The sequence below is a fragment of the Dermochelys coriacea genome, chromosome 7, assembly GCF_009764565.3.
Source record: "Dermochelys coriacea isolate rDerCor1 chromosome 7, rDerCor1.pri.v4, whole genome shotgun sequence".
Lineage (NCBI taxonomy): Eukaryota > Metazoa > Chordata > Testudines > Dermochelyidae > Dermochelys > Dermochelys coriacea.
Genome location: NC_050074.1, coordinates 86,519,729 through 86,532,893, shown reverse-complemented (window position 1 = coordinate 86,532,893; position 13,165 = coordinate 86,519,729). Strand labels below are relative to the sequence as shown.

The window sequence follows — 13,165 nt, the reverse complement described above, 5'->3', positions numbered from 1 at the left end:
AAAATGAGTTGGTTCAGCTCCAATCCTGGACATCAAAAACCCGCCTCTCAGTTGTGAGTCAGCACAACAGAAGTTTAGAATTGGACTAGCCATGAGCAATTCAGGTCATGATTTTGGGGGGTGGGCTGAGCAACATAGGGTAATGCCTACTTACAATGCCTGCTTACGCTGTATTTAGCTTCCAGCTCTGTTATGAGACACTCACATGTTTTTAAAAAATTGTCCCCGCATAATTGGAGAGCATTCTGACTGATTTGCTCGTCTGTTCTAGTCGGACAGTAAAGTTGGCAAGGAGTAGAAGCAGACTAAAGTGGAATTTTAGGAGAGCCATGAAGGAGGAGAATAGTTTATGGGATGGCTGAAGGAATGATGAAGGTAGCAAGTAACGTTAACAAAGCACAGTCCCAAATGCAGGCAAAGAATAAACTGCAAATGTTGGAGATAAGAAATTTGCAAGGAAAGGATCCTGCAGGGACTCAGTCTCACGCACTTCAAACTGGCAGGAGCTGGGAACACTTAAACTGGTGATCTCAGCTCCCCTTGGAATATTAGGAGAGGAAAAATAGCCTTGTGTGTTGTGTTTATCTGCAGTGAACACCTGCTATGGAGACTAGGTGGCTCAGGTAATGGGATTAAACCCTTTCATGTCCAGATCACCAGTGTGAATCTTGCATTGCATGGTACAGGACAAAAGTTATTACAATCTGATGGTGGCTAGGTGATGTCATAAACAATGACAATATCTGGTATCTTTAATTACAATCTAAGCAGAGAGGACAAGACCTGATGACAACATAGGCTCCTAGAGGCAGTCCCTCCAGGTCAGAGAGGAGACAGTTATAGGGTGGTATAGCAAAGCTTCTGCTACTCTCCTACCTGTTCTGTTGATAAATGGGGCAACAAAGCACCTTAGCTAGCACTTAATTCACATATACAAAAATGGAATGAACTACAAGAATTGCTGAGCAAAACGAGCAGCATTATTGGAGCTCAGCAGTAGATGGTTTGGGGTGTTGAGATGAGGCCAGTATACAAGGAGAGATTCAGTCTGGACTTCCAGAGGCCACAGCTAAGATTGCACATTCCAAGCAGACTCTTCCAGAACCAAGAAAAGATTTATGGCCCAGACTTTCAATCTGATTTTCACTTTGCAATTAATTTCAATAAAAGGCTGCAGATCAGAAAGGAGATTTTAATCACAGTTTCTCAGTAAGAACCAGCTACTCTGCCCAACAGTGAAACGAAAAGCCCACACCTTTTAGGTTAACAGCTGCAACAAAACAAAAACCTCTCCACAGCAAGAAGGTTGAAAAATTCATCTTATTTCACAGCTCAGGTTCTATCAACATAAGGAAATTAAAACATTTGGGTGTTTGAAAAAAGTTAAAATTACAATGAAAATTACCAAAACAATCCTAATACAGAAGTGAATCAGCAGGAACAGGAGAAGAAACATGGTAATATGTATGTTACATTTCCATTTTTTTATTTCACAGTGGTTAGATAAGACATCAAAACAACAGTGTCTCTCCACTTATTCATATTATTTTACCAGCAATTTTTCCATTATTGCTCTTCTTCCAACACAGACTCTCCCTCTTTATTCATGAAGACAGGCTAAAAGCCATTTTTGAAATATCACAGCTACCAAATAAATCAATAATGCTAAACTCTAATTTGTATTCTGAGTCTGGTTGCTGGAGGAAATAAAGCTCTGAAACTGAATACTGCGGCTATGAGTTGTAATCCCCTTTTATATTGTTGCCCATTTGCAAGCGATAACAGATTCTGGACTTCGGACACTTTCCAACTGGAAGAAAAATTGGTGATAGACTCAGGAGATTTTCTAGTGCAATTTATTTATTTACAAATGTACACAAGTCTTGTTTACCTTGAACAGTGCTGGTCCAAACTGCACAAAAGGAATTTCATTTGCAGAAAACCCCATGAACACAATGTCAAACCCAGTAGTTCCCTCCTCTCTCACTCTTGGGCTCTGTCCCTACTTTCTGCACACTTGCTGATCCTTACTGCTGCCTCTGCATTGTACTTCTTACCTAGGAAATATCTTCACCCAAAGTCACTAGTCTTTGGCTGCATGGAGCCGCATGAACTAGTTCAGGCTGGCTTTGGCATTATACCTCCCTCTGTGCTGGTGTGTTGCATTCCAAATGAATCTCAATCAGTATCCAATATTCAGTGTCCACTGGAGCAGACTCTCCTGCTAGTCTTCCTCCGACAAGATGGTGCTTAACCCTCACAATGTCTTTAAGAACTTTCTGAGCATTTCACCAGGCCTGATGCTGCTTTTGAACCTGATCCTCTATGTTTAACACATCTATGGAGTGTTTCCATCAATTGTTCTTACTATGCATTTCATTAACACCTCTATCCTGTTCTCGGTTAATGCATTAGAACACCCAAGTCATAGAAGATCACAGCATCACACTTTGTATTAGTTTTGAGATTTTTAATTTTTTTTTTTACAATTAAGGTGTCAGACCACTTACAAAAATGCACCCATATCACCAAATTAGTGGGGGAGTGGGACAGGATTAGGGGGAAGAGAGACAGAGAGATGATACACTCAACAGAGAGAAAAATATTATAAAAACATGTATGCAATTATCAGAGGAAAATATAAAACTAATTTTATGAAATAATTCTTTTAAAATATGCACATTTGCCTGTAACAATTCTGAGCTTTAGCTGAATATTACTGTTCTTTACAGCTTCAGGGAGTCTGCATATTTGAGATATATATTTATATGTATTTTAATAATCACTCTTCAGAACCTTGATGTCACACTCTCCACCTACTCACTGCACATACAGCCTTACCACAGGAGTTGTTCGGTACGTGTGTTGGGTTCCTCTGGCACTGTTTGTATTGTCCTTGGAAAACAAAGCATTGGCGACATGGTTCAAAATGTGTTTGAACATTGTGAAGTTCACAAACAGATCAGAAAAATGAAGGCAGGTAACATTTTGGGCCTATGACTGAAATATCTCCCTTTAATTGGCAGAAATGCAGGCACAGCTGATCAGATTACACATGGAGTGGCTGCCTCTTGGGTCTAATATAAGCTTCACAAAAGTAAATAACCTGTCAGGCTGTTATGAAACAAGATAATAGGGCTCAGGCAGGGCTTTACCAAACAACTTTTTCACATCATCAAAGACACATGCAACAAAACATCAGTAGGAAGGGAGGGCAGGTTCTTGGGTAATACGCTGTGATGGTAAGAGAGTGCTACTCATCCATGTCAATGCTAATGGGGCCACCTGTCAGGATATGGTTTGCCATGTGACTGGTTTCCTCCTCCTCTTCCTCCATCCCAGCTGACCTGCGCATTCGTCTTCGACACCCCTGGGCACAGCGAGACCTCTCATCCAGCATGCCACACACCAGGATGCGGCAGTGCAAGAACACTTCCTGCAGGATTGTGAAAAGGCAGGGAGATGGCAATGTGAAGAACCATGGGACTGGCTTTCACATAAGTAGTTCTGCCAGCTCTCACAATACGTAGGCGATTTCATTTTTATCCCAAACTTGAAAAATATTGTCCTTATCCAAGATGGACACCATTTCCCATTTCTAAAGGGACTGAAGCCACAGGCCACCCTCACTGCCATGTCCCTTTAACTGTTAGAGGAGAAAATGTGGCGGCTCCGAGCAAAAATTGCTACCCTACTGGTTGTTTCCAGTGACTCTGTAGCCTAACCGAGCTCAGAGAAGACGGTGGCCCCTTTAGTCACCATCTAAGGGGCAGGCAGGGGCACGAGAATGTGGAGGTGCTGGGAATGAAACTGAAGGGGCAATACACATAAGGGAGAGTTTGTTAGGAAACAGAACAGGAAATTATGAGGAATCGGGATGGGGAAGCATAAGGCAGAGGGAGACAGGGCAGTGGAATGTGGTATGAGCTGGGAAGAGGAGGAGACTGTGAGGGGATAGGGAGGGAAATATTGCAAACAGGTCAGTGTAGAGTGAGGGGAACAGGAGACTGTGGGGGACCATGGAAGGAGGATGTGAGTGGCAGCTGTCATTTCTAGATAGTGAGGAAGAAGGAGTGATAGAATGGCAGCTCCCTATGCCCAGATGATAGTAGAGTCCCCTCTGAGTAGTGAGCAGGACGTCCTGCATTTTTGTGCATGCAGGTAAGGTTGAATTTTGAACCTGATACTTCCGAGAACAGCCTAATGAAATTCAAAACAGGTGTAGACACAAGAATAAGATAGAACAGAATCTGCAGTTATACTACACTAGGAAGGACACCAGTTACAGGAGCTATGAATCTTCATGCTTCAGGCCTAAGCTAATTGCTTTCTGCCATTAGGAAGAAATTGAGCCATGGTATTGCATAACTTGCCCCACCCCGCACTTTCCTCTAAAAGCACCTAATCTAGGCTCTTAAAGGAAACAGCATACTAGATTAGGCAGACCATCAATCTGTTCTGGTATGGCAATTCTTATCCCTGACTCTCTACTACTACTGTAATACTACACGCACAAAGAATCAGCCCCATGCAATGGCGACCCGGGGGGGCAGAAAGGGGGAAGGGTCACATGACACTCCCCAAAATGCCAGCGTGGGGCAAGGCTGGCAGCCAAGGAGATGAAGAGGCAGGGCCAGAGCTGGAAGAGAAGAGACAGGGCCAGAGCCTCTCCTCTTCCGGCCACATTGCCTGGTGCAGCGCACAGTGGCTGCACTCTGCCAGGCAGCATCTGGCCATGCTGCTTGCCAGGCGGGCGGCGTGGCTGTAGGCTGCTGGGGAGAGTGCATTAGTGCGTGGCTCCACACATGCCAGGAGGACTGGAGCAGAGTCCCTCCCCCCCCACGAGGAAACATGGGATCGGGAGGAGACAAGGAGAGCACAGGGCCCCCCGAGCTAGGATGAGTCACGTGAGGGGGTCACGTGGGGAGAGGGGACATGCCCCCCTTTATCAGGTGCCCCATTTGTGTCCCTCCCACTAGTCGCTCCCCCATGGACAGTCTCCCAAGCCAGTTATGGGCTGGTTCAATGTCTGCCTCAGAAGCAGTTTTGTTTTGAGCTCACCTTGTTGTCTTTACCCACAAACTTGAACACAGGGACCTGGAAGTGCTTGGCAAGATGATCCTTTGACGTGTATTGTTTCACGGAGTCATCAGAAACACAGCTGAAGAAAGCAGAGGAAGAAGTTTTAATAGCTTTCACAGAGGTGGGGGGGGGAAGTATCCCAACATATTTAGTCACCTAGTTACCATCCATATTACTTTGTCTTTGGCCACAGCAGAACTTTTAAGAATGAAGAGGAAAAACAACAGTTGTGACTGATGGCATCTCCAGCCCAGCTCTGCAGCAAAGAGAACTGGCAGAATGAGCACAACTAATAATGCTGTGCACACCCACAACCGGAAGATTTGTCAGAGAATTGCAATCAAGTTTATCCTCAATTCACCTTTCTGGGCACTAGAGTCTGCAATGATCAATAGAGATGTAGAGATATTTGCTGAATTATTTAAAAAATATAATGTCATAATTAAAGGGACACTGAGAAGATAAAAATCATTTACTTTAAAAGAAAGTGTCCTTATCAATGTTACTAAAGTTTCTTAGCTCATTAAAAGCAAAGCATGTACTTTTCACCATTTATGCTTTGTTTACTTTTTGCATTTCTTCAGTTTAGCCTGTGAAACTACAGGATCAACTTCTCCATGTCTAGCCAATTTCACATTCAGAGTCTCATACTCTAGGACAATATGTTTATATTAGGGTTCACAGGAAGACAGAAAGAGAACCTGATAACAGTATTCAAATATGTTAAAAGCTGGTACAAAGAGAATGGTGATCAATTGTTCTCCACGCCCACTGAAGGCAGGACAAGAAGTAATAAACTGAATCTGCAGCGAGGGAGATTGAGATTAGATATTAGGAAAACCTTTCTAATATAAGGATAGTTAAGTACTGGAATAGGCTTCCTATGGAGATTGTGGAATCCCACCCCTGCCATGGGAGTCTTTTAAGAACAGGTTAGACAAAAACCGCTCAGGGATAGTCTAGGTATATTTGGTCCTGCCTCAGCACTGCGGGCTGGCTGGAGTAGAAGACCTCTTGAGGTCTCTTTCAGCCCTATATTTCTATGAACACTACAGGAGAATGGTTAATTGCTTTTACAGAACTTAAATTTGGAGCCTGAACTATATAACAGTTTAGAACTAGATACAGAACTAACAAAAAGAAACATGTAACAATTTTTATTTAATAAAAGTTCTTGTCGATTATTACAATGCCCTGCCAATTTAAAAAGGCAAAAATTCTACTCTATTGTTGTACCGCATTACAACACAGCATGTTCTCTTCTGCAAACTAATCTCAGGAATGTGGATTTTGCCTGTTATAAAAGAGGTTGTGATGGAAATGGTGGAGGGTAGAGGAACAAAACTTGAAATACTATAGCCTTACTTTTAACAGACAGCCACAGTAGAAATATTTGATGAATTGTTGAAAACGATTACACAGTATAGTGTATTCATTTATGAAAAAGAAAAAAATTAACTCTGTTTACGCAGAAATGTTCATTTAAAAACCTTTGGGATATTCAGCCAGTTAGGTTCCTCAGCCTACAGAATGTTGCTAACTCTAGTAGAGTTCTGCATAAACTGGATACAATAGCATGCATTACACTATATAACTGTTGGAATGATCAGTTTGTCTGACTGAAGGGGGCGGGGTGAGGAAAAGAGGTAAATAAAAATTTGTAAAAATCAGTGTTATTTAGTTCATCACTTGTTTTATTTCAGCCTTTCTCAACAAATGGTCTAAGTGACTGGTTTAAAATATGAATTTAGAACTCCTAGAACTGCCCAAGAGGCTAATACAAAGATAGGTATCCAGGGGAAATTTGTAAATTAATATGCATCTGCAAAAAGCAATATTCAGATGTTCCAATGGGTCTGAGTTAATCCCCCAGGAGTCAGTCTAGGTGCACTCAGCTTCTGAAGGGAGGCAGCCCCTTTCATTATCTTGAGCAACTCCTTCCAGAAGTGAGGTAGTGGGCTCCAAAGTAGAGTAACCAGATGTCCCGATTTTCTAGGTCCAGTCCCGATTTTTGGGTCTTTTTTTTATATAGGCTCCTATTACTCCCCACCCCCGTCCCAATTTTTCACACTTGCTGTCTAGTCACCCTACTCCAAAGTATGGAACATTCAGCACTTGTCAGCTGGGGGATTTGGGGTGGTGGAAAATGAGTAAGGGAAGGATACTCCCTAAAAGTATTTCATGTCCTTTTACAGTATTTTATTTAAGAATTTCTATGCCACAGTTGTCTTGCAGACCTGATGGTGGCTAGTTAGCTAAACTAATTAAAAGGTTTGTCTTTTATCCTTGGGATTTCGTGTATGGGTAGATTCAGGGATGTTGGACTGAGTACTATTTTGAGCAAGAACAAACATTTTTTAGCATGGGATAATCACTGGTATAGTCTATGAATTTTACTTTTTAATTGCTGCAAGAGCAGCTAAAACAGTATGTAGTGTGTCCATGCAGAGTCATTTGATAGGTAATAGTAATCTTGACAGGACTATACAGAGTGAAGTCAGAATGGTGTCTGTTCCACCACACTGAATCTCAAATCTTTTCTGTAAAGTTTTGCTGTCCTGTAGAGTATAAAGATAGCAGAGGGGTTCCTGGTACCTCCTTCCTCTGAAGAGAAAATGCCAGTGACTGCTTACAGGAGGAACCCCCTGGAGCCATCATAGTCAAATGCAAATCTGCTGCTGTAATGGATTTGAGACCTCACCATTCAATTCTCTTTTCTCCCCATTCAGTTCATGTTCCTCCTTTATCCAATACTGACCATTTTCAGTAATGTTCTCAAGTGTTGGTGATTAATGGATGTTTGGAGTCCCAAGAATACAAGTGCCCAAAGTCATTGCTAGGACATCTGATAAACAAGTTATTCCATTATGATTTGGTGCATAAAGCACAGAAGTACAAGTGCATAAATGACTTAAGTGCACTGATGCATCAAGTACAGTGTACAAAAGCCAAGGTGTAGCTCACCATTGGTTACTGAGAGAGAACACTACACACTGCTGCAGTAAGAGTTCATTAAAGTTAGAGAGATTGAAGTAAAACACAAAAACAAAACAAAAAAATACCCAACCCAAAGCCTCCCTGCTACTTTTAAAACAGCAGCCCATTAAACTTTTGCCTCATTAACTGTCATGGTGGATGACTTAAGCTGGCTGCTGACGGACTATTGCATAAACCACTGTTATCTTTGCCAGCTGATGGGCAGACACTAAATTAGACTTAACTAATTAGCAGAGTCCCTGAACTAGTGGCTGAATGTGTGCATCTTGGATATTACTTTTACTGGACTCTGTCCCCTGAGTCATAGCACACAACCTTCACAATACTGTAAAATTTGCATTATGGCATTATGATGTTGCAGTGCCATTCTGACTGGCAACACCATGATGCAAACATCCTGAGACAGCATCAAAACATGACAACATCATGTTAACACTAAAATGATTCTAAAGATGTCAGGACATGTGACAATCCTGTCAAAGCTTATGAAACATCAGAACACTCAGCAAACCTACTTGGAAACTCTTGTGCCAAAATCATTATTAGATGTGCCTTTACAGACCTCGAAAATCTGCTCTGAGCTCTTTATTAACATCCCCCTGAGGACTTGACCCACTGGCAATTGCCAGAAAATTGCCCCCATATTTAAGTGACCTGTAGCCCACTGTATCTCTAGTAATAGCCAGAGATAGACTGTTAGATGGCAGGTGTAAGATGTGAAATGAGCTCAGCAAAGCTCCTAGAAGCTCCAGTCATGGTGGAACTTTTGGCTCATAGGGTAAAAATGCTAATAGAATATAAAGAGATTTGGTTCCACAGGCTTAGCTGCACACAGAACAAATCTAGCCACCATAGTAGGATTCAACTCATTGGGTAAGTAAGCTTTAGTGTTTGGTCACCAGCTGACACACCCAGAGGGTCACATGGTTTTTCTACAGGGGCCAAGTTACGGAGACAGATATACAACAACAATACGTAACAGTCACTTATGCTGCCTTCTTTTTGGTCCCTCCAGACTTTTTACCACGTGGGTGGTTTTGCATTGGTAGCAATGGCTACTGGCAATTACTCTGAACATGCCTTGACCAGTAGTCTAGATTTTTCCTGTCGGTGGAGGAGTGATGGTGTTTTCTGTTTCCTCCTTGTACCCTGTGACCCAGATGGTAAATAGTATTGGCGTTAAATATCAGACAGACAAGGGAAGTAAAATTGTGACACTTGCCCGTCTTGAATTAAGTAGTACTTCAGGATCTCATCAATTTTTGAGGTTGGGGTGGCGAAGCAGCTCTCTACCAGTGTCTCTAGCCCACTCACGTGCACCACGGGCTCGATTCCAAAATACAGCAAGTCGCGAAGCTTGAGGGTGGGGAGATAATCCCTGTAGGGCTTGTCAAACTCTTTGTCTTTGAAGATCTCGAGGGTAAAGGGGAAGATGCCCCGGTTGCGGCTCATGATTTCCAGAGGGGAGTTCTTCAGGTTGGGGACGTAGCCCTCAGAGATGGTGTACTGACGGGGAAACTCACAGGTCACAGGGATAAGCAGCTTGCCGGTACGGACGATGATGTCCCCATTACTGCCAGGTGTCTGCTTGGGCAAGCCAGTCACCAGATTGGTAGCAATGATTTTATCATTTACTACCTGCAGCACAACAAAGGGAGGTGGGAAGGGGATGAAGATCATCACAACACAAAGCAACTGGAAACATCAGGCACCAAACAGGACCTTTATTTTTTAAAATCTCTGTTTGATTTTAATCAAAAGCCAGAGATTGGGTTTATCTTGCTATTCCTGCTCTAACAAACTGCAGCTAATAAAATTATATGCTGCAGCCACAGTCACCCTCAACTTTAGTAGGGCTCATGGACACTATCTGGGTGCAGTGAGACACTTTGATCCAAACATTAAGCCTGGACATGTCGTCTCCATGGACTGGAGCTCTGTATTACAGATGAGGCCAAGGCCATGCAATCGGCTACACTATTCACACTGCAATACGTGTAGCCCTTTGGCTCCTGAGAAATTGCCAGTAATGGGGACACTCCTCCTGTGTTCCCTTCTGACTGCATTTCTGCAAATGAGTCAGCTACGGGGTGACAGAGCATAAAAACTGGCCTTTCCCTCAAGGACCAAGGTCAAGCCCACTCAGAGGCCCTAACTGAACTGAATTTAGTGGTCTCAGTTCAGTCCTCAGTACTTCCAAATGTACATTACTAGGACTGAACCAATAAGGGAGATGGAACAAATCCTCATACGTAGAGTTTGGTGGCCCGTCCAGGCCTGGGCTGAGGTTGTTTGCATGGCAGCAGGAGAAGATGCTCTCTCTGCAGCTGACACACAGATATTTATGGCGAAAATCCCTAGAAAATGCCTGCTAATTCCACCATTTCAAGCAAAAAAATACGTACACACAAATAAAACCAGACATTGTGAAAGATGGGCCCTCCATGGCTCTTTCATCTACCCATCATTCTGAGCTGAAATTGCTCCCTTATGTTCTCTACTGTGATCATTGAAGTATAGCCTAACATGCAGCTCGATTCCCGTCCCAGTTCCCCTCCTCCTGACCTGAAAGTGCTAAGGAAAGAGGGTAGTCAGACTCCAGAGAGAGGGAGTACCCTTCAGTCCATTCTTCCTTGGAAGAGGGAGGGGCCTGCCATGTGGGGGCCTTCTATGATATGATGGGTGAATAGTTGAGAGGAAGTGTGTAGGAATACTCACATATCCATAGAGGATATGCACATAGCCAGTATTTTCCTCATTTGTCTCCCACAAAGAACTTAAATGCATGGTATTCATCTCATAAAGCGGCCACTAGGAGCTTAGAAATCAGACTGGCCAAGAGAGGTTCTACCTGTGCAATAAGAAACTTTATGAAACGCAGCTGAACTGGATACCCACACAGCTCAGTCAGTTAAGAGTTTGGGTTCACGACTCACATGATGCATCCAAAGTAAATTAACATTTACTGAGGGTCCAATCCTGCAGCACTTCCCCATATCAACTGTCTTAGTAACCTCAGTACAGCTACTCATGTAAATGAAGACTGCAGGATTGGGCCCTAGCTGACCCTACACCTATCCCCAGTTCCTATGCATGTAATGAGAACAATGATGATGACAAAGCTGATGGTGATGAGGATACATACATCTACAACGGTGCCACAGGACTTCAAAGAGAAGTTGATGTTGACATGAGTGCCATTGGATACTCCTTTGCAGGAAGCATTGATGAGAGAAAGATCCAGCCCTCCAACCAGATCCTTGGGGATGCTCACCTCAATGGAGGTGGACTTGCACAGCACTGGAACTGCAAGAAAACCCCCCAGCACAATGATCAGCACAACAAATCTGCCAATTGAGGTGGGGAATGACTCTACATACCATTACTGGGAATGCAGGGGAGAGCACATGTCCTATTTGTGATCAGGCCACCCTTCACTCCTGTCATAAATATAAAGGGAAGGGTAACCACCTTTCTGTATACAGTGCTATAAAATTTTTACTTGTAAAGGGTTAAGAAGCTCAGGTAATCTGGCTGGCACCTGACCCAAAATGACCAATGAGGGGACAAGATACTTTCAAATCTGGAGGGGGAGAAAAGGCTTTTGTCTGTCTGTGTGCTACCTCTGCTGGGAACAGATCAAGGATGCAAGCCCTCCAATTCCTGTAAAGTTAGTAAGAATCTAGCTAGAAAATGCATTAGGTTTTTTTTGTTTTGGTTTGTGAAATTCACTGTGCTGGAGGAAATGTGTATTCCTGTTTTTGTGTCTTTTTGTAACTTAAGGTTTTGCCTAGAGGGATTCTCTATGTTTTGAATCTGACTGCCTGTAAGATTATCTTCCATTCTGATCTTACAGAGTTGTTCTCTTATTTTTTTCGTTCTTCTAATAAAGTTCTGTTTTTTAAGACTCTGATTGGGTTTTTTGGGTCTTAAAAATCCAAGGCTGGTTTTTGCTCATCTTGTTTTATTCTCAAGCCTCCCCAGGAAAGGGGGTGTAAGGGTTTGAGGGGATATTTTGGGGAAATAGGAACTCCAAGTGGTCCTTTCCCTGTTCTTTGTCTAAATCACTTGCTGGTGGCAGTATACTGTTCAAAGACAAGGCGAAATTTGTGCCTTGAGAAAGTTTTTAACCTAAGCTGGTAAACATAAGCTTAGGGTTTTTTTCATACGGGTCCCCACATCTGTACCCTAGAGTTCAGAGTGGGGAGCGAACCCTGACAACTCCCATTTCCAGTGTTTCCTGAAATGGCCTTTTATTGTCCTACAGACACTTTGTTTTGATCTCTGCCCAGACAAAGAAGTTGAATATTTCAGATTTCAGCTTTTTAGATGTCCCAAAGAGCAGTTTTTCCTCTTTGTGGGGCAAATCTGTAGCCAGGAGTCTGAGAGTTGCATTTAATGTGCATCTCCTGCATTGCTGGGATCCAGTAGAGGTCTTTGTCCTTTTGTTCAGTTATGACTATTCAATACAAGTGATTTTTACCCTATTCTTCTCCAGACTAACACTAAGCATTTTAGCCAAAGCATCATATCACATTATCTTCCTCATCCCTTTTCATTTCAGGATGTTTTAAGTAACTGTGGAATATGGAGAGGTTTTGCTCTTCTCCCCATTTCATTTTATGTCCTGTCCACACCCCAAACTTTCTCACTGGTCCAATCCATGATTACCCCCAAATTTTCCACATGGCACATTGGAACCAAGCAACTGAAACAATTTTCATCCTGGCTGGACCAGCAGCAGAAGACAGAATTGAAGAGACTGAAGTTTTTTGTGGGAGGAGCTTAATTATTGTTTTTCAAATTACTTTTATTTAGTCCAGGCCTGGATGATATCATTAACAGTGTAATGTCCTGAGAGGACCCCTGCATGTTACTGTCAAGGACTTTGTAACAACCCAAACAGAGCCATCCTTGAAGTATCTATCTCAAGTTGTGTACTAGTCCCAGAACATGCTATATAACAAGACTTTGGGAGGGCTTAATTCGTTCTGTATAGATGTCCAGCCAGAATGGATGTGTTCAGAAAGACCATTAGAATCAATATTTAATGCAATACTTTTGGTAATGATTAACGAACTCATTC

The 13,165-nt window shown here is 42.7% G+C and overlaps 1 protein-coding gene across 3 annotated transcripts in view; it reads right to left on the bottom strand.

Annotated features, from left to right (window-relative positions):
* Window positions 1-1,602: 1,602 nt before the first annotated feature.
* The window catches only part of OIT3 (oncoprotein induced transcript 3), a 29,249-nt gene continuing 17,686 nt past the window's right edge, over window positions 1,603-13,165 (bottom strand). For all 3 annotated transcript variants that reach the window (XM_038411804.2, XM_038411803.1, XM_038411801.2), the window contains exons 6-9: window positions 11,225-11,385; window positions 9,302-9,717; window positions 5,062-5,161; window positions 1,603-3,436 (exon numbers count right to left, since the gene is read on the bottom strand). In XM_038411804.2, coding sequence (XP_038267732.1) covers window positions 3,254-3,436; window positions 5,062-5,161; window positions 9,302-9,717; window positions 11,225-11,385 — 860 coding nt within the window. In that variant the 3' untranslated portion in view covers window positions 1,603-3,253. The remainder of the gene's footprint in view (window positions 3,437-5,061; window positions 5,162-9,301; window positions 9,718-11,224; window positions 11,386-13,165) is intronic.